At 48.0% G+C, this 20,047-nt stretch overlaps 3 protein-coding genes across 3 annotated transcripts in view; 2 read left to right on the plus strand and 1 right to left on the minus strand.

The window, feature by feature from the left end:
• The window catches only part of klhl18 (kelch-like family member 18), an 11,122-nt gene extending 10,420 nt beyond the window's left edge, over positions 1-702 (plus strand). Inside the window, exon 10 of the mRNA XM_037762963.1 lies at positions 1-702. This exon is cut by the window's left edge and continues 41 nt beyond it. Coding sequence (XP_037618891.1) covers positions 1-346 — 346 coding nt within the window. The 3' untranslated portion in view covers positions 347-702.
• LOC119484259 (genetic suppressor element 1-like) lies at positions 489-3,482 on the plus strand. Its single transcript, XM_037762956.1, has 4 exons — positions 489-492; positions 1,840-2,136; positions 2,187-2,535; positions 2,681-3,482. The coding sequence occupies exons 1-4, from the start codon at positions 489-491 to the stop codon at positions 2,826-2,828; spliced, it is 798 nt and encodes a 265-aa protein (XP_037618884.1). The 3' UTR covers positions 2,829-3,482.
• A 1,891-nt stretch (positions 3,483-5,373) lies between these two features.
• Positions 5,374-19,770, minus strand: bfsp2 (beaded filament structural protein 2, phakinin; the record flags this gene model as incomplete). The annotated part of the gene is made up of 6 exons (XM_037762955.1): positions 5,374-5,963; positions 7,218-7,459; positions 7,562-7,690; positions 7,789-7,950; positions 18,051-18,207; positions 19,661-19,770. Coding segments are annotated over 6 exons (903 nt in total), but the record flags the coding sequence as incomplete, so codon positions are not given.
• Positions 19,771-20,047: the final 277 nt, after the last annotated feature.

The following is a 20,047-nucleotide window of genomic DNA, read 5'->3' on the forward strand; positions in this document are numbered from 1 at the left end:
GGCGGCCATGATGAACAAGCGTTGCCGGCACGGAGCGGCGGCTCTGGGCAGTCACATGTACGTGGCGGGGGGGTACGACGGCTCGGGCTTCCTGAGCGGAGCGGAGGTGTTCGGCTCGGCGGCGGGACAGTGGAGCGTCCTGGTGGCCATGAACACGCGGCGCAGCAGAGTGTCGCTGGTGTCCACGTCAGGACGTCTGTACGCCGTGGGCGGCTACGACGGACAGTCCAACCTCAGCTCCGTGGAGATGTACAACCCCGACACCAACCGCTGGACCTTCATGACCCCCATGGTCTGCCACGAGGGCGGGGTCGGGGTCGGCTGCATCCCGCTGCAGCCCGCCTAAACCCTTTAGCCCGCCTAAAGACCATTGGTGCGTTACTGCCGGCCGCCGGCGGGGAGGCGGCGCCCTCCGCTGGCGCTCACTGAGCTTTATCGGTATGACGGCCGGGCTCAGACCTGCACACTGACGCCGGGCCTGTGGGATTATGGGTAAAACTGTAGAGCTAGCTGACGGAGTCCAGCTGCTAGCATCGAGCTATCAGCATCTAGCTGCTAGCATCGAGCTATTAGCATCTAGCTGCTAGCATGCTATTAGCTAGCGTGTGGACTGATTCATGTTCTATTGATTTTCTACTTGATTGAAACGACCAACAGGAAGTCACTTCCCCATCAAAATAAAGTTGCTTACGTGGAACAGGACAAACTCTGATCCGTTTTCTGTGACCCAGTTCACTGGAGCGTTGTACTGATCAGGTAGTAGGTATCAGGTTCTGGATCCAGCAGAACCCTCAAGTGGTGGACACGTCGAGAGCGCGTCTATTTTATAGAATAGAAGGCTCGCCTATTTTTCACACGAGCCGCTCGCGTCTCGGCTGCAACAGACAGGAAGGTGATCTAGTGACTGTATATTAACTTCATACCAGCAACACTTCACTACAGTCTACAGGTCTGTCTGTAGAATCTGTTACGGAGATAAAAACAAGTAAAGACTGATTTTTAAATCAACACTTCCTGCTCTCATTTCAAAATAAAAGCCCTAAAGCGGGTTTTCTTTGCACAGAATTCCTTCATTTGTTAACACGAGGCTTTTATTCTGAAATATGTGCCGGTCAGTGTTGTAGAACATGCAGTGACTTGGAGAGTTCAATGAATGAATATAGTACGGAGTTTTAATTGTGGATTATTACTATTATTTACTAATTACCACACGTTACTGAACCTTTCTCTGTCTACAATAAATATAAACTATATTTATCATGAAGTTAAACGGCCATTAGAAGACAAACTCTATGCAGAAAGAAAGAGCTGACAGCAGCAGACACGCAGCCGACACGCAGCCGACACGCAGCTGACACGCAGCTGACACGCAGCCGACACGCAGCCGACACGCAGCTGACACGCAGCCGACACGCAGCTGGTGTGAACACCAGACTCCTGCATCACGCAGCCGATACGCGACGCGGCCGCCACGCGCTCCTGACGTTGGTAGTGTGCCCACCACTTCAGAACCCTCAGACAGGAAGTGGAGCTGCAGACACATGAAGAAGAAAACAGAAACAGGAAACCAACATTTAAATGAAAAACTTCTACTTCATCACTCCTCCAGCCTTCATCACAGCTCCTCTTCATCACACCTCCTCTTCATCACAGCTCCTCTTCATCACACCTCCTCTTCATCACAGCTCCTCTTCATCACTCCTCCAGCCTTCATCACAGCTCCTCTTCATCACACCTCCTCTTCATCACAGCTCCTCTTCATCACTCCTCCAGCCTTCATCACAGCTCCTCTTCATCACACCTCCTCTTCATCACAGCTCCTCTTCATCACTCCTCCAGCCTTCATCACAGCTCCTCTTCATCACACCTCCTCTTCATCACAGCTCCTCTTCATCACTCCTCCAGCCTTCATCACTGCTCCTCTTCATCACTCCTCCAGCCTTCATCACAGCTCCTCTTCATCACTCCTCCAGCCTTCATCACTGCTCCTCTTCATCACTCCTCCAGCCTTCATCACAGCTCCTCTTCATCACTCCTCCAGCCTTCATCACTCCTCCAGCCTTCATCACAGCTCCTCTTCATCACACCTCCTCTTCATCACAGCTCCTCTTCATCACTCCTCCAGCCTTCATCACTCCTCCAGCCTTCATCACAGCTCCTCTTCATCACACCTCCTCTTCATCACAGCTCCTCTTCATCACTCCTCCAGCCTTCATCACTGCTCCTCTTCATCACTCCTCCAGCCTTCATCACAGCTCCTCTTCATCACTCCTCCAGCCTTCATCACTGCTCCTCTTCATCACTCCTCCTCTTCATCACAGCTCCTCTTCATCACTCCTCCAGCCTTCATCACAGCTCCTCTTCATCACTCCTCCAGCCTTCATCACAGCTCCTCTTCATCACTCCTCCTCCAGCCTTCATCACTGCTCCTCTTCATCACAGCTCCTCTTCATCACTACACCTGTCAGTTAACTATCTGCGGAGGAGGAGGAGAGAGGAGGAGAAGACAGTTAGAGGAAGAGGAGGAGGAGGAGACAGAGAGAGGAGGAGGAGGACGAGGAGAGAGAGGAGGAGGAGGAGACAGAGAGAGGAGGAGGAGGACGAGGAGAGAGAGGAGGAGGAGGAGACAGAGAGAGGAGGAGGAGACAGAGAGGAAGAGGAGGAGGAGGAAGAGGAGAGAGAGGAGGAGGAGACAGAGAGAGGAGGAGAGAGAGAGAGAGGAGGAGGAGGAGGAGGAGGAGGAGGAGGAGGAGGAGGAGGAGGAGGAGGAGGAGGAGGAGGAGGAGGAGGAAGCTCTTTGTCTTTCTCTTTTGTGTTTGTCCTGCTGAATGTCTGTTCCAGACCATAATATCCTGTCTCTGTCCCGTCACCATGGTGATGAGTGAAGATGAGGAAACTTCCTGGTTCGGTATGAAGAACGATGACGTCATAACGTCGTCATGATTACTGGATTTATTGAGTCATCATGTTTGATGACATCATGTCTCATGGAGGCTGCAGAGCTTCACTCAGTATTCACTCAATCAATCAATCAATCAATCAATTAATTAATCAATCAATCAATTAAACAATCAATCAATCAGTATATTGATTTTATGAACCTGTTGGATTTGCATCATTGAAAACAAAGTAATTAATGTTAAAAGACTTTCACACCGTAGATCCACTTACTGGAAACCTCCCAGAGCTTTCGGCTACCTCTTGTGGTCTTCCTCAGTCGTCACGGAGACGGTTCAGTTGATATCAGGTGACCGGCTGATGAAGGCCATGACATGTGGCTGAAAGCAGTTCTTTCAACACAAAAAGCTCAACGTTGTGTTTTAATTCAGAAAATCAGAAGTCTGGTTATTAATTAACATTAATTAAACGTTAATTAAGAGTTGATTTAATGAGTGATGTCATTGAGTCGGCGCTCTGCGGCCTCCGTACATCAACACTGATGTTTCTGTTTGTGGATCATTAAAGAGGCTGCTGTTACCTGACTGAGCTTTATTCACTATTATTAGAATAATTATAATAATTATAGAAATAATAACTTATTATTATTACAATAAGTATTATAGGGATTTGGCAGTAACAGGTTTGGTTATTAGCAAATTAATTAATAAATAATAATAGAATTATTAATGTTAATAAAGATTATCAATAAACATTAATAATAAACGGGGCACCACCCTGGAATCAGGGACCAATGACCAAAACGTTAATATAGTCTCATTATATATGCTAAACTATCAATTTGGAACGTTGATTAATAATTAAATTAATAACTATAACCAAATTAGATAGTAAAGGTTGAAGGATATCGGAGTTCTTGACATAGCAGAGGTTGGCATTATTCACTCTTGTACAGCATTAAACAGACCAGCATGTATATTCCACAAACATTTATTACAAGATAATAAAGGTTCAAAACACAATATTAATCTAACTAAATAACTAAACTAAACAAACACTGTGTGTGTGTGTGTGTGTGTGTGTGTGTGTGTGTGTGTGAGTGAGTGAGTGAGGATGGCTTCTTGTCTCAAGATGTCTGCCTACAGACAAAATGGCCAGCACTGTAAAACTACAAAGATGGCGGGATCAAAGATGGCCATCAGCATGTCATCACATGGCCTCTTTGTTCTAGGACAGAGAGGGGGGTGATGTGGGGTTTAAGATTATCTGAAGCTATATGTTTATGTTTAACTAATTCACAGTCTCTGTATGTGATCTTAATGTGTGTCAGATAATGCAGTGGGTTAGAAAAGATGGTTAGTTTGCATGCAAGACCTTGTCTATGTGATGCATAAACTAAACATCAGATGTGGCGAAGCCAGCTACCCAAATCTTAACTACAAATAATATCACAACAGTCAAACTCAATAAATAACATTAAACCAAATCAATACAAGTACATTCTAGAAATCAAAGTTGAACAGTCTTGCTCAGCCGTGTGCAATTGCTACTGCTAAGGTAAGCCCAGTACGTTACCGATCCATGGAAGAAAAGGGTTTGTAATTCCATGTGTTGAAGTTGTGTTTCCAAGTCAAAGATGTTGTCTTTGCTGTGCTCAAATCAAGTTGTGCAGATTGGAGGAAGCTGATCGCTCCAATACTTCTTCCCAGCAGCTTGATAGCTTGGTGCTAACTTCCTTGCGGTTGTTGCTTGAAGTTAGTTGGTAAAAAGGCAGGCTCTCGCGTCCTGTGCCTTAGAAGATCCTTATGTTCCTATGGCTGTTTCCTAACAGGCCATAGATCAGAGCAGAGCTGCTTTGCAGCTTCTGGTCTGGAGAGCAGCAGCTCACCTCCACAGGTCAGCTGGAGGTGAGGAAGAAGGAGCAGGAAAGAGGCAGGAACAAAGAGATTCCTCTGGTTTTGTCCTGGGTGAATTTCACACCTATGTGTGAATGCTACAGTAGCCAATGGCTACTGAGCTGAATCCTCAGCCAATGGCTACTGAGTCCTCAGCCAATGGCTACTGAGCTGAGTCCATGGGTGGAGATACTAAATGGATGACTCAAGGATCCTGAGAAGCGTAGTTCATTGTCTTTGCCACCAGTCACATTGGTGGGTCCCTAGAGTATTATTGTAATAACAATTATAATAATAAATCAGTGTTATTGATCACTGATCAATTAAACCTCAACATAGAGATGATCAGAAATAAAACTTCAATATAAAAATATAAATGTTTGAATTAAACACGTCATCCTGATCTGAGCTGTGATTGGCTGACTGCAGGTCAGGTGACTGGTAAAGAAACACGTCATCCTGATCTGAGCTGTGATTGGCTGACTGCAGGTCAGGTGACTGGTAAAGAAACACGTCATCCTGATCTGAGCTGTGATTGGCTGACTGCAGGTCAGGTGACTGGTAAAGAAACACGGCGTTCTGCATCATTTCAAAGCTTTTATTTTCAACACCTCAGCAACAACAGGAAATACACTTCATTGATCACATGACACTGGCTGTGATGTCATCAGGTAAAACACACCTGGGGTCAAAGGTCAACTCCTCAGTATCCCACAGTCCTCTTTGAGTTGATCACTATTTAACGGTGCATTCGGGTAGAATCGCACCTGGACACAGCGGCGCCTTCAGCGGCCTCTCGCCGTGTTACAGAGCTCAACGGTGATCATGAAGAAGAAGGAGAAGAAGAACTGATCCCAGAACCAGAACGCTCTACAGTCTGCACCGGTTCTGGTCTGGACCGGTTCAGGTCTGGTCCTGACGACTTCTCCTGACACCACACCACATTCACACTCCGGACTTCCTGCTGCAGGTTCTCAGCATCATTCACACCTGCACACATCACCAGGTGGGAAGTCCTCCAGCAGAGACGGGGTCACCCTCAGAGTCCACCAAAACATCTGCTCAGATCACTGTCCTGGAGGTCCTGGAGGTCCTGGAGAGTCGGTTCTGGTGTCTGGAGCAGCAGAAGCACCAGTCGCTCCCTCGGGCTCTGAATGCAGACCTGTACACCTGGACAGGAATCAGACTTTATTTATATTTCAGCTGTGTTGATTTACATTCTTGGCCATGTTTGACCTCCGAGTGTTTGGTCATGTGACCTGGTCTGACGCACGGTTGTACTGTGTAGTGTGGTGTTGTACGGTGTAGTGTGGTGTTTTGCGGTGTTGTGGGATGTAGTACGGTGTACTGCGGGGTGTTGTGGGGTGTAGTGTGGCGTAGTACGGTGTAGTGCGGCGTAGTACGGTCTAGTGCGGGCTGTAGTGCGGCGTAGGACGGTGTAGTGCGGCGTAGCACGGTGTAGTGCGGCGTAGCACGGCGTAGTGCGGCGTAGCACGGTGTAGTGCGGCTTAGTACGGTGTAGTGCGGCGTAGCACAGCGTAGTGCGGCGTAGCACAGCGTAGTGCGGCGTAGTAGGGTGTAGTGCGGCTTAGTACGGTGTAGTGCGGCGTAGCACAGTGTAGTGCGGCGTAGTAGGGTGTAGTGCGGCGTAGTACGGTGTAGTGCGGTGTTGTGGGGTGTAGTGCGGCGTAGTACGGTCTAGTGCGGGGTGTTGTGGGGTGTAGTGTGGGGTGTAGTACGGTGTAGTGCGGCGTAGTGTGGGGTGTAGTGCTGTGTAGTGTGAGGTGTAGTGCGGCGTAGTGTGGGGTGTAGTGTGGGGTGTAGTGCGGCGTAGTACAGTGTAGTGCGGGTGTAGTGCGGCGTAGTACGGTGTAGTGCGGCGTAGTACGGGGTGTAGTGTGGCGTAGTGTGTTGTAGTACGGTGTACTGCGGGGAGTTGTGCGGGGTGTTGTGGGGTGTAGTGCGCCGTAGTACGTTGTAGTGTCGTGCGGTGTCGCTGGGTGTCATGCGGTGTTGTGGGGTGCCGTGCAGTGTGGTGCAGTGCAGTGTCGTGGGGTGCCGTGCGGTGTCGTGCGGTGTCGTGGGGTGCCGTGCAGTGTGGTGCCGTGTCGTGGGGTGCCGTGGGGTGCCGTGTGGTGCGGTGTCGTGGGGTGCCGTGCGGTGTGGTGCGGTGTCGTAGGGTGCCGTGCGGTGCAGTGCGGTGCGGTGTCGTGGGGTGTAGTGCGGTGTTGTGCGGTGTTGTGCGGTGTTGTGCGGTGTCGCTGGGTGTCGTGCGGTGTCGTGGGGTGTAGTGCGGTGTTGTGCGGTGTCGCTGGGTGTCGTGCGGTGTGGTGCGGTGTGGTGGGGTGTAGTGCGGTGTTGTGCGGTGTCGTGCGGTGTCGTGGGGTGTAGTGCGGTGTAGTGCGGTGTTGTGCGGTGACTCACGGTGTCTCTGCGGGCTGGAAGCGGCTCTCTTCTCCATCCAGGATGCCGTGGTACACGCCGATCTCCTGCTCCAGGCGCTGCTTGTTGCTCTGCAGCGTGTCGTAGTCGCGGCGCTGCTGTTCGATCTCACCGTGCACATCGGCGAGCTCCGCCTCCAGCTTGGCCACCACCGAGCCCAGGTTCTGCAGCTCCATGTCGTGCCAGTGCCGGGCGTCGCCCAGGGAGTTCTCCAGACCTCGTCTCTGCAGGATCACAACAGACACAAGACCACGTGTTTCTGAGTCGGTTATTGATCGGACCGTGATGGGATTGCGATCGGGTTATCGGCGGTGCGTGCATCTCACCAGCGCTCTGATGGACTCGGTCTCGGCCTGCAGACTCTGGATCTTACAGCCGGTGTTGTTACACTCGGCCTTCAGCGCCTCCACCTGCTCCTCCTCCGGACTCAGTCTGCTGCTCACACACTGCGCCTCCTGCAGCGACACACACGCCGTCAAAACACGCCGTCAAAACACGCCGTCAAAACACAGTCCAAAACCAGAGGACGCTTGAGCGGGCGAGGCATCCTCACCTTACACTCCAGGTAGCTGTCCGTCTCGGCTCGGTTCCTCTCCGTCACCTTCTCCCAGTGGCTCCTGATGTAGGTCAGGATCTGGTCCAGACTGGTTTCTATGGGAGCGTCGGGTTCGTCCACCTCGCGTCCCGCCATCTGACTATAGAGGACTCGCACGTCCTGTTATCAGAGGGACATGAAGACCAGTTTACTGGTCACGACACATCACAGCAAAACACTTTCAAAATGTTATTAGAAACTCATGAATTAAAGACTAGAATTATAGAATTATAGAATTATACAGTATATTTATATTTATATAATTTTATATATACATATATACATATATATGTATGTATATATGTATATATACATACAGTACATATATCTCCCCTTTCCCTGTTAGTAACCATGGTGACGTGTTTAGCGGGCGGAGCGTTAAGTGGAGGCAGAATAATTCTCTGAACACGTTAGCTAACGCTGGCTTGCTAACGCTGGCTTGCTAACGCTGGCTAGCTAACGCTGGCTTGCTAACGCTGGCTAGCTAACGCTGGCTTGCTAACGCTGGCTAGCTAACGCTGGCTTGCTAACGCTGGCTTGCTAACGCTGGCTAGCTAACGCTGGCTTGCTAACGCTGGCTAGCTAACGCTGGCTAGCTAACGCTGGCTAGCTAACGCTGGCTAGCTAACGCTGGCTTGCTAACGCTGGCTAGCTAACGCTGGCTTGCTAACGCTGGCTAGCTAACGCTGGCTTGCTAACGCTGGCTAGCTAACGCTGGCTAGCTAACGCTGGCTAGCTAACGCTGGCTTGCTAACGCTGGCTAGCTAACGCTGGCTAGCTAACGCTGGCTTGCTAACGCTGGCTAGCTAACGCTGGCTTGCTAACGCTGGCTTGCTAACGCTGGCTAGCTAACGCTGGCTTGCTAACGCTGGCTTGCTAACGCTGGCTTGCTAACGCTGGCTAGCTAACGCTGGCTTGCTAACGCTGGCTTGCTAACGCTGGCTAGCTAACGCTGGCTTGCTAACGCTGGCTTGCTAACGCTGGCTTGCTAACGCTGGCTAGCTAACGCTGGCTAGCTAACGCTGGCTTGCTAACGCTGGTTAGCTAACGCTGGCTTGCTAACGCTGGCTTGCTAACGCTGGCTTGCTAACGCTGGCTTGCTAACGCTGGCTAGCTAACGCTGGCTTGCTAACGCTGGCTTGCTAACGCTGGCTAGCTAACGCTGGCTTGCTAACGCTGGCTTGCTAACGCTGGCTAGCTAACGCTGGCTTGCTAACGCTGGCTAGCTAACGCTGGCTTGCTAACGCTGGCTTGCTAACGCTGGCTAGCTAACGCTGGCTTGCTAACGCTGGCTAGCTAACCCTGGCTAGCTAACGCTGGCTAGCTAACGCTGGCTAGCTAACGCTGGCTTGCTAACGCTGGCTAGCTAACGCTGGCTTGCTAACGCTGGCTAGCTAACGCTGGCTTGCTAACGCTGGCTAGCTAACGCTGGCTTGCTAACGCTGGCTAGCTAACGCTGGCTAGCTAACGCTGGCTAGCTAACGTAAAGACATCAAAGATATGGTCTCTGATCTGGCAGAAAGAATCCTGGATATTGTGACTGCACACCCAAATGTGAAACTGGTTCTGCACATTGGGTGGAATGATGTTGTGAAGCAACCGTCTGAAGTGCTGAAACGGGACTTTACTGGTCTGCTAAACACGGTCAGCTCTGTGAATGCTCAGGTGTCTATCAGTGGACCCCTGCCGCCGATCAGAAGAGGAGTCGAGAGATTCAGCAGGTTTCTGGGACTGAACACATGGCTTTCAACAGCATGCAAATCCCACTCAGTGCATTTTATTGACAATTTTAACTTTTTTTGAGACCGCAGACATCTCTTCAGACATCTCTTCAGACATCTCTTCAGACATCTCTTCAGACATCTCATCAGACATCTCATCAGACATCTCTTCAGACATCTCTTCAGACATCTCATCAGACATCTCATCAGACATCTCATCAGACATCTCTTCAGACATCTCTTCAGACATCTCATCAGACATCTCTTCAGACATCTCATCAGACATCTCTTCAGACATCTCATCAGACATCTCATCAGACATCTCATCAGACATCTCATCAGACATCTCTTCAGACATCTCATCAGACATCTCTTCAGACATCTCATCAGACATCTCATCAGACATCTCTTTCAGACATCTCATCAGACATCTCTTCAGACAGCTCATCAGACATCTCATCAGACATCTCATCAGACATCTCATCAGACTCTATTCAGACATCTCATCAGACATCTCTTCAGACATCTCATCAGACATCTCATCAGACATCTCTTCAGACATCTCATCAGACATCTCATCAGACATCTCATCAGACATCTCTTCAGACATCTCATCAGACATCTCATCAGACATCTCATCAGACATCTCATCAGACATCTCTTCAGACATCTCATCAGACATCTCATCAGACATCTCTTCAGACATCTCTTCAGACATCTCTTCAGACAGACATCTCTTCAGACATCTCATCAGACATCTCTTCAGACATCTCATCAGACATCTCATCAGACATCTCATCAGACATCTCTTCAGACATCTCATCAGACCATTCATCAGACATCTCAGCAGACATCGCATTTCAGACATCTCTTCAGACAACATCTCTTCAGACATCTCTTCAGACATCTCTTCAGACAGACATCTCTTCAGACATCTCTTCAGACATCTCTTCAGACATCTCTTCAGACATCTCTTCAGACATCTCCAGACATCTCTTCAGACATGTCTTCAGACATCTCTTCAGACAGACATGTCTTCAGACAGACATCTCTTCAGACATCTCCAGACATCTCTTCAGACATGTCTTCAGACATCTCTTCAGACATCTCTTCAGACAGACATCTCTTCAGACATCTCTTCAGACATCTCTTCAGACAGACAGACATGTCTTCAGACATCTCTTCAGACAGACAGACATGTCTTCAGACAGACATCTCTTCAGACATCTCCAGACATCTCTTCAGACATGTCTTCAGACATCTCTTCAGACATCTCTTCAGACATCTCTTCAGACATCTCTTCAGACAGACATCTCTTCAGACATCTCTTCAGACAGACAGACATGTCTTCAGACATCTCTTCAGACATCTCCAGACATCTCTTCAGACAGACATCTCTTCAGACATCTCTTCAGACAGACATCTCTTCAGACAGACATCTTTTCAGACATGTCTTCAGACAGACATCTCTTCAGACAGACATCTCTTCAGACAGACATGTCTTCAGACATCTCTTCAGACATGTCTTCAGACAGACATCTCTTCAGACAGACATCTCTTCAGACATCTTTTCAGACAGACATCTCTTCAGACAGACATCTCTTCAGACATCTTTTCAGACAGACATCTCTTCAGACAGACAGACATGTCTTCAGACATGTCTTCAGACATCTCTTCAGACATCTCTTCAGACATGTCTTCAGACATCTCTTCAGACATCTCTTCAGACATCTCTTCAGACAGACATCTCATCAGACATCTCTTCAGACATCTCATCAGACATCTCTTCAGACATCTCTTCAGACATCTCTTCAGACAGACATCTCTTCAGACATCTCTTCAGACATCTCTTCAGACAGACATCTCTTCAGACATCTCTTCAGACAGACAGACATGTCTTCAGACATGTCTTCAGACATCTCTTCAGACATCTCTTCAGACAGACATCTCTTCAGACATCTCTTCAGACATGTCTTCAGACATCTCTTCAGACATCTCTTCAGACATCTCTTCAGACAGACATCTCATCAGACATCTCTTCAGACATCTCTTCAGACATCTCTTCAGACATCTCTTCAGACATCTCTTCAGACAGACATCTCATCAGACATCTCTTCAGACATCTCCAGACATCTCTTCAGACATGTCTTCAGACATCTCTTCAGACATGTCTTCAGACATCTCTTCAGACATCTCTTCAGACATCTCTTCAGACAGACATCTCTTCAGACATCTCTTCAGACATCTCTTCAGACAGACAGACATGTCTTCAGACATGTCTTCAGACATCTCTTCAGACATCTCTTCAGACAGACAGACATGTCTTCAGACATCTCTTCAGACATCTCTTCAGACATCTCTTCAGACATCTCTTCAGACAGACAGACATGTCTTCAGACATGTCTTCAGACATCTCTTCAGACATCTCTTCAGACAGACATCTCTTCAGACATGTCTTCAGACATCTCTTCAGACAGACATCTCATCAGACATCTCTTCAGACATCTCTTCAGACATCTCTTCAGACATCTCTTCAAACAGACATCTCTTCAGACATCTCTTCAGACATGTCTTCAGACATCTCTTCAGACATCTCTTCAGACAGACATCTCATCAGACATCTCTTCAGACATCTCTTCAGACATCTCTTCAGACATCTCGTCAAGGCAGATGGACTCTGCCTAAACAAGTCAGGAGTTCAATTGTTCAACTCCAACCTATTCTACTTCCTGCGTCATTCATCTGTTCCCTCTGCCAAGGACGCGAGACAAGAGGAATCACCACTAGAGGAAGACACAACATAATGTACCAGGGGACCTCAAGGAGAACCATTGCACCCCCCACCCCAGGCCAGCCCTGGGATACAGCAGAGACAAGAGGAGGCGTCCTCCTCCTCGCTTGTCACCCTTTCTCCCTCCTCCCCCCTCTTGGAGTTCACTGACCACATGAAGGAGCTGGTCAATGCTGGAACTAAACTGACTCCCCGCCCTACACCCATTTTCTCTCCCATGATCCCCCCACGAGGTCGACCTCGAACAACTTTGGCACCATCTCCACAAACACGACCCCCACCACCTCCTTCCCTACAACCACGACCCCCACCACCTCCTTCCCCTCCACGATGGAATCAGTCTCTGTCTCCGCAGCCTGATAAGGATGTTCCTTTACAAGCACAGATTGATATGTGCCGGTCCAGGCTTCAAGGCTTCAAGGCTAATGATACACGTGACTGTTTCCAGGATAAGCTGGGGCCCTGTGTGATGAGAGCTTCTTCTATCTCAGTTCTAATAAGTAGTTGAAACAGAGGATGGTGAATCAGAGAAGAAACAGGAAGCATTTTACTGATAGTGCAAATTTATCAAATTTAGCATTGATTCCTTGCCAGCCAAACCATGTCCCAAAAAATAATAATAATGCTTCTAGCACATTAAAGCTAGCCCTGTTAAACATCAGGTCTTTTTTAATCAATGAGGTTATTATTGAGCACGAGCTTGATTTGATGTTTTGAACTGAAACTTGAAGCTTGATTTGATGTTTTGAACTGAAACTTGAAGCTTGATTTGATGTTTTGAACTGAAACTTGAAGCTTGATTTGATGTTTTGAACTGAAACTTGAAGCTTGATTTGATGTTTTGAACTGAAACTTGAAGCTTGATTTGATGTTTTGAACTGAAACTTGAAGCTTGATTTGATGTTTTGAACTGAAACTTGAAGCTTGATTTGATGTTTTGAACTGAAACTTGAAGCTTGATCTGATGTTTTGAACTGAAACTTGAAGCTTGATTTGATGTTTTGAACTGAAACTTGAAGCTTGATTTGATGTTTTGAACTGAAACTTGAAGCTTGATCTGATGTTTAGAACTGAAACTTGGTTAGACCAGAACAACAGAGCAGCTGTTCTGATCCAGTCAACTCCTCCCAACTTTAGTTTATGAGTGAAACTAGAATGCATAAGAACGGAGGTGGAGATTCAGGTTGTTTAATGATTCTCTCCAATGCAAACAGATATCTTCTGGACATTTTGATTCTTTTGAATAAGTCGCTGTCAGCTGAACTCCTCTTCTCGAGCTTTGTTTCTGAATATCTACAGGCCACCTAAATACTGTGCAACGATGATTTACTGAACTGCTGTCTATAAGTAGTGTTGGTGATTTTAACATCCATGTTGACAACCAACAGGACAGAGGAACCAAAGAACTGTGTCAGGTTCTTGATAACTATGGAATGAGTCAGCATGTGACAGAGACACAACAGGGGACCTCTGTCAATGAGCTTGTAGATAATTTCAATTCTAAAATGACAAATGTTATTGATACCATTGCACCCACCACGGTGAAGACTGTCTCTGGTCAGAAAAAATCTCCATGGAGAAATACCATGTTGGTAAGAAATGAAAAAAGAGAGTGTCGAAAAGCTGAACGCCAGTGGCGGAAAACAAATCTACAAGTTCCTTATGACATCTATAAAGAGAGACTTTGCATTTATAATTCAGAAGTGAGAAATGCAAGGCGGTCCTTCTTCTCTGACATCATCACCAAAAACAATAACAATGCACGTGCCCTGTTTGCTGTCGACAGGCTAACAAACCCTCCTGTGTCAGCAGCCTCTGAACTTTTATCCTCCAGGGCCTGCAATGAATTTGCTTCCTTTTTCACAGAAAAAATTCACAAAATCAGACAAGCAGTCACTTCCTCCTTATCAGGTACAGGATGTTTGTTTCCCCTGCGTCCACTTAAACCTGGTGCAAATAACATGACACAGTTTTATCCAATAAATCAGACATACCTGAAGGAAATCATACAACATCTAAAATCCTCCTCATGCTGCCTTGACATTCTGCCAACAGGCCTTCAGATTGTCTGGTCTCAGAGCTTTTACAGATTGTTAATGCATCTCTTGTTTCAGGAGTCTTCCCACAGGCCCTGAAAACTGCTGTCATCAAACCACTCCTCAAAAAGAACAATCTGGAATCATCAGTAGTAAATAATTACAGACCGATATCAAATCTTCCATTCTTATCTAAAATAATTGAAAAAACAGTTTTTCAACAATTAAATAGCTTTCTGGCACTAAACAACTCTTTTGATGTCTTCCAGTCAGGTTTTCGACGAAACCACAGCACTGAGACTGCTCTTGTTAAGGTCTTCAATGACATCCGATTGAACACAGACAGTGGTAGAACTACGGTTTTAGTTTTACTGGATCTCAGTGCTGCATTCAACACGGTTGACCATAATATATTAATAGACCGACTGGAAAACTGGGTGGGTATTTCTGGCATAGCACTCAGCTGGTTTAAATCCTACCCTAACGACAGAGAGTTCTTTGTGTTCATATAGGAAATTGCAAATCTGAGCTGAACAGGCGGAGTTCCTCAAGGCTCTATCTTGGGGCCTCTTTAGTTTAACATCTACATGCTCCCACTGGGTCAGATTTTGGATAACAACAACAAATAAATTACCATAACTATGCAGACGACACACAAATTTACATAACTCTATCACCAGGAGACTACAGTCCAATACAAGCACTGAGTGAGTGCATTGAACAAGTCAATAATTGGATGTGCCAGAATTTTCTTCAGCTGATCAAAGACAAATCTGAGGTCGTAGTTTTTGGAGCCAAAGAGGAAAGATTAAAGGTTAGTGCTCACCTACAATCTGTAATGTTAAAAAGCTCGGACCGGGCGGCTGGTTAGCTCAGTCGGTAGAGCGAGCGCCCATGTATGGCCAAGGCTCAGTCCTAGCAGCGGTGGACCCGGGTTCGAATCCGGCCTGTGGTCCTTTCCGCATGTCATTTCTCTCTCTATCCACTGTCCTATCAATAAATACTTAAAAAAAAATCACCCCAAAAAATAATAACTTTAAAAAGCTCGGACCAAGCCAGACATCTTGGTCTAGTCATGGACTCTGACCTGAGCTTTAACAGCCATATTAAGACAATTACAAACACAGCCTTCTATCACCTGAAGAATATAGCAAGAATTAGAGGACTGATGTCTCAGCAGGATTTGGAAAAACTAGTCCATGCATTTATCTTCAGCCGTCTTGACTACTGTAACGACATCTTTACTGGTCTTACTGGTCTTTACTACTTTCAGAACGCTGCTGCTAGAGTCCTCACTAAGACCCAGAAAGTGGATCATATCAGTCCAGTTCTGAGGTCTCTAGACTGGCTCCCTGTCTCTCAGAGAACTGGTCTCTAAATACTCCTGCTGGTTTACACTAAAAGAACTAAATGATTTAGGGCCAAAATACATCTCTGATCTTCTGCTATGTTCTGAACCATCCAGACCTCTCAGGTCATCTGGATCAGGTCTGCTTAGTGTCCCCAGAGTCACATTAAACCCTGCAGGACCGCTCCACCAGAACCCTACAGGACCACCAGAACCCTGCAGGACCACCAGAACCCTACAGGACCGCTCCAACAGAACCCTACAGGACCGCTCCACCAGAACCCTGCAGGACCACCAGAACCCTACAGGACCACCAGAACCCTGCAGGACCACCAGAACCCTACAGGACCGCTCCAACAGAACCCTACAGGACCGCTCCACCAGAACCCTGCAGGACCACCAGAACCCTACAGGACCGCTCCACCAGAACCCTGCAGGACCACCAGAACCCTGCAGGACCACCAGAACCCTACAGGACCGCTCCAACAGAACCCTACAGGACCGCTCCACCAGAACCCTGCAGGACCACCAGAACCCTACAGGACCGCTCCAACTCTGAGTTCTTTTAATTCAAAGCTTCAAACGTTCCTGTTTGCTGCCTTTTCTGAAAGCAGATAATGATGTTAAACTGCACTAGAACGTCTGATAGAACGTCTGATAGAACGTCTGATAGAACGTCTGCTCTTCTATGTTCGACTCTATTCTAGCTTTTATCTTTAGCCTCCAGCTAATGTTAGCCCCCTGCTAGTGTTAGCCTCCAGCTAGTGTTAGCCTCCAGCTAGTGTTAGCCTCCAGCTAGTGTTAGCCTCCACTGCTAGTGTTAGCCTCCAGCTAGTGTTAGCCCACTGCTAGTGTTAGCCTCCAGCTAGTGTTAGCCTCCAGCTAGTGTTAGCCTCCAGCTAGTGTTAGCCCACTGCTAGTGTTAGCCTCCAGCTAGTGTTAGCCCACTGCTAGTGTTAGCCTCCAGCTAGTGTTAGCCTCCAGCTAGTGTTAGCCTCCAGCTAGTGTTAGCCCACTGCTAGTGTTAGCCTCCAGCTAGTGTTAGCCCACTGCTAGTGTTAGCCTCCAGCTAGTGTTAGCCTCCAGCTAGTGTTAGCCTCCAGCTAGTGTTAGCCCACTGCTAGTGTTAGCCTCCAGCTAGTGTTAGCCCACTGCTAGTGTTAGCCTCCAGCTAGTGTTAGCCCACTGCTAGTGTTAGCCTCCTGCTAGTGTTAGCCCACTGCTAGTGTTAGCCTCCAGCTAGTGTTAGCCCACTGCTAGTGTTAGCCTCCAGCTAGTGTTAGCCCCCTGCTAGTGTTAGCCTCCAGCTAGTGTTAGCCTCCAGCTAATGTTAGCCCACTGCTAGTGTTAGCCTCCAGCTAGTGTTAGCCCCCTGCTAGTGTTAGCCCACTGCTAGTGTTAGCCTCCAGCTAGTGTTAGCCCACTGCTAGTGTTAGCCTCCAGCTAGTGTTAGCCCCCTGCTAGTGTTAGCCTCCAGCTAGTGTTAGCCTCCAGCTAATGTTAGCCCCCTGCTAGTGTTAGCCTCCAGCTAGTGTTAGCCTCCAGCTAATGTTAGCCCACTGCTAGTGTTAGCCTCCAGATAGTGTTAGCCCACTGCTAGTGTTAGCCCCCTGCTAGTGTTAGCCCACTGCTAGTGTTAGCCTCCAGCTAATGTTAGCCCACTGCTAGTGTTAGCCTCCAGCTAGTGTTAGCCCCCTGCTAGTGTTAGCCCACTGCTAGTGTTAGCCTTCAGCTAGTGTTAGCCCACTGCTAGTGTTAGCCTCCAGCTAGTGTTAGCCCCCTGCTAGTGTTAGCCTCCAGCTAGTGTTAGCCTCCAGCTAGTGTTAGCCCCCTGCTAGTGTTAGCCTCCAGCTAGTGTTAGCCCCCTGCTAGTGTTAGCCTCCAGCTAGTGTTAGCCTCCAGCTAATGTTAGCCCCCTGCTAGTGTTAGCCTCCAGCTAGTGTTAGCCCACTGCTAGTGTTAGCCTCCAGCTAGTGTTAGCCCCCTGCTAGTGTTAGCCCACTGCTAGTGTTAGCCTCCAGCTAGTGTTAGCCCACTGCTAGTGTTAGCCTCCAGCTAGTGTTAGCCCCCTGCTAGTGTTAGCCTCCAGCTAGTGTTAGCCTCCAGCTAATGTTAGCCCCCTGCTAGTGTTAGCCTCCAGCTAGTGTTAGCCTCCAGCTAATGTTAGCCCACTGCTAGTGTTAGCCTCCAGATAGTGTTAGCCCACTGCTAGTGTTAGCCTCCAGCTAATGTTAGCCCACTGCTAGTGTTAGCCTCCAGCTCTTTCAGGTGTGTCTTGTGATTGGAGGTGTAAAGGTGTGTTTTGTGAACAGAGTTTGGTGTACCTGCTCGTGGTTGTGCTCCAGGTGACGTAGGTCAGCTCTCATGTTCTCCATCTGCTCCTCCAGCTCCACCTTCGTCAGGTCGGCGTCGTCGATCACTTTGTACAGAGAGCTGATCTCCTCCTCCACGGCCTTCCTGAACGGCTGCTCGTTCTCATACCTGCAGGAACCCAGGTACACCTTAGTCCTCCTTAAACCAGATCCACCTTAGTCCATCTTAAACCAGGTACACCTTAGTCCTCCTTAAACCAGATCCACCTTAGTCCATCTTAAACCAGGTACACCTTAGTCCATCTTAAACCAGATCCACCTTAGTCCATCTTAAACCAGGTACACCTTAGTCCATCTTAAACCAGGTACACCTTAGTCCATCTTAAACCAGGTACACCTTAGTCCATCTTAAACCAGGTACACCTTAGTCCATCTTAAACCAGGTACACCTTAGTCCATCTTAAACCAGGTACACCTTAGTCCATCTTAAACCAGGTACACCTTAGTCCACCTTAAACCAGGTACACCTTAGTCCACCTTAAACCAGGTACACCTTAGACCAGGTACACCTTAGACCAGGTACACCTTAGTCCTTCACTTAAACCTGGTCTGACGGGGGTTTAACTTAAACCTGGTGTGATGGGGGCTTGACTTAAACCTGGTCTGGGGGGGTTTAACTTAAACCTGGTCTGATGGGGGTTTAACTTAAACCTGGTCTGACGGGGGTTTAACTTAGACCTGGTCTGATGGGGGCTTGACTTAAACCTGGTCTGACGGGGGTTTAACTTAGACCTGGTCTGATGGGGGCTTGACTTAAACCTGGTCTGACGGGGGTTTAACTTAGACCTGGTCTGATGGGGGCTTGACTTAAACCTGGTCTGGGGGGGTTTAACTTAAACCTGGTCTGATGGGGGCTGGACTTAAACCTGGTCTGACGGGGGTTTAACTTAGACCTGGTCTGGGGGGGTTTAACTTAAACCTGGTCTGGGGGGGTTTAACTTAAACCTGGTCTGATGGGGGCTGGACTTAAACCTGGTCTGGGGGGGTTTAACTTAAACCTGGTCTGATGGGGGCTGGACTTAAACCTGGTCTGGGGGGGTTTAACTTAAACCTGGTCTGATGGGGGTTTAACTTAAACCTGGTCTGATGAGGGTTTAACTTAAACCTGGTCTGATGGGGGCTTGACTTAAACCTGGTCTGATGGGGGTTTAACTTAAACCTGGTCTGATGAGGGTTTAACTTAGACCTGGTCTGATGGGGGCTTGACTTAAACCTGGTCTGGGGGGGTTTAACTTAAACCTGGTCTGATGGGGGTTTAACTTAAACCTGGTCTGATGGGGGTTTAACTTAAACCTGGTCTGATGGGGGTTTAACTTAGACCTGGTCTGGGGGGGTTTAACTTAAACCTGGTCTGATAGAAGTTAAGAAGACAACAGTGATGTAATCAGTGATGTCATAGTTCATGCGTGTCATCACAGGGTTAAAGGTTGTCAGATCAACGCATCACAAACTGAAACTGAAGTGAAATCATCAATCAGTGTCACATCAGATGGCTGATTGATTTCAGTGCGTGCGTGCGTGTGTGCGTGCGGGCGTGCGTGCGTGCGTGCGTGACCTCTGACCTGTCCTTGAAGTCCTCGGCGTTGGCCTGAACGTTCTCCGTCTGCAGCATCAGCCGAGCGTTGTCCAGGATGGCTTCACTGACCTGCAGGAAACACAGGAAATCAGAGAACTGAGACACATACACACACACACACACACACACACGCACGCACACGCACACGCGCACACGCACACGCACACGCACACACACGCACACGCACACGCACGCACACACACACACACACACACACACACACACACACACACACACTATATATGTATATATAATGTGGTCACCATGGTAACACCAATGCCACATGAGTTTGGGGATTTCCTGATCAAAGTGAAAACAGCTGAAGCGTTCACTGTGACATCACTGATCAGTTGTTACACATCTGTGTTGAATC

Source organism: Sebastes umbrosus, unplaced genomic scaffold (assembly GCF_015220745.1).
Source record: "Sebastes umbrosus isolate fSebUmb1 unplaced genomic scaffold, fSebUmb1.pri scaffold_121_arrow_ctg1, whole genome shotgun sequence".
In the NCBI taxonomy this organism is placed as follows: domain Eukaryota; kingdom Metazoa; phylum Chordata; class Actinopteri; order Perciformes; family Sebastidae; genus Sebastes; species Sebastes umbrosus.

What these genes read in the sequence shown, in the direction of transcription:
- LOC119484259 (XM_037762956.1), top strand. An exon ending in CTCCTCCAGCCTTCATCACT is followed by an intron (nt 2,137 to 2,186) that starts CCTCCAGCCTTC and finishes CTCTTCATCACA; the next exon opens with GCTCCTCTTCATCACTCCTC. An exon ending in GGAAGAGGAGGAGGAGGAGA is followed by an intron (nt 2,536 to 2,680) that starts CAGAGAGAGGAG and finishes GAAGAGGAGAGA; the next exon opens with GAGGAGGAGGAGACAGAGAG.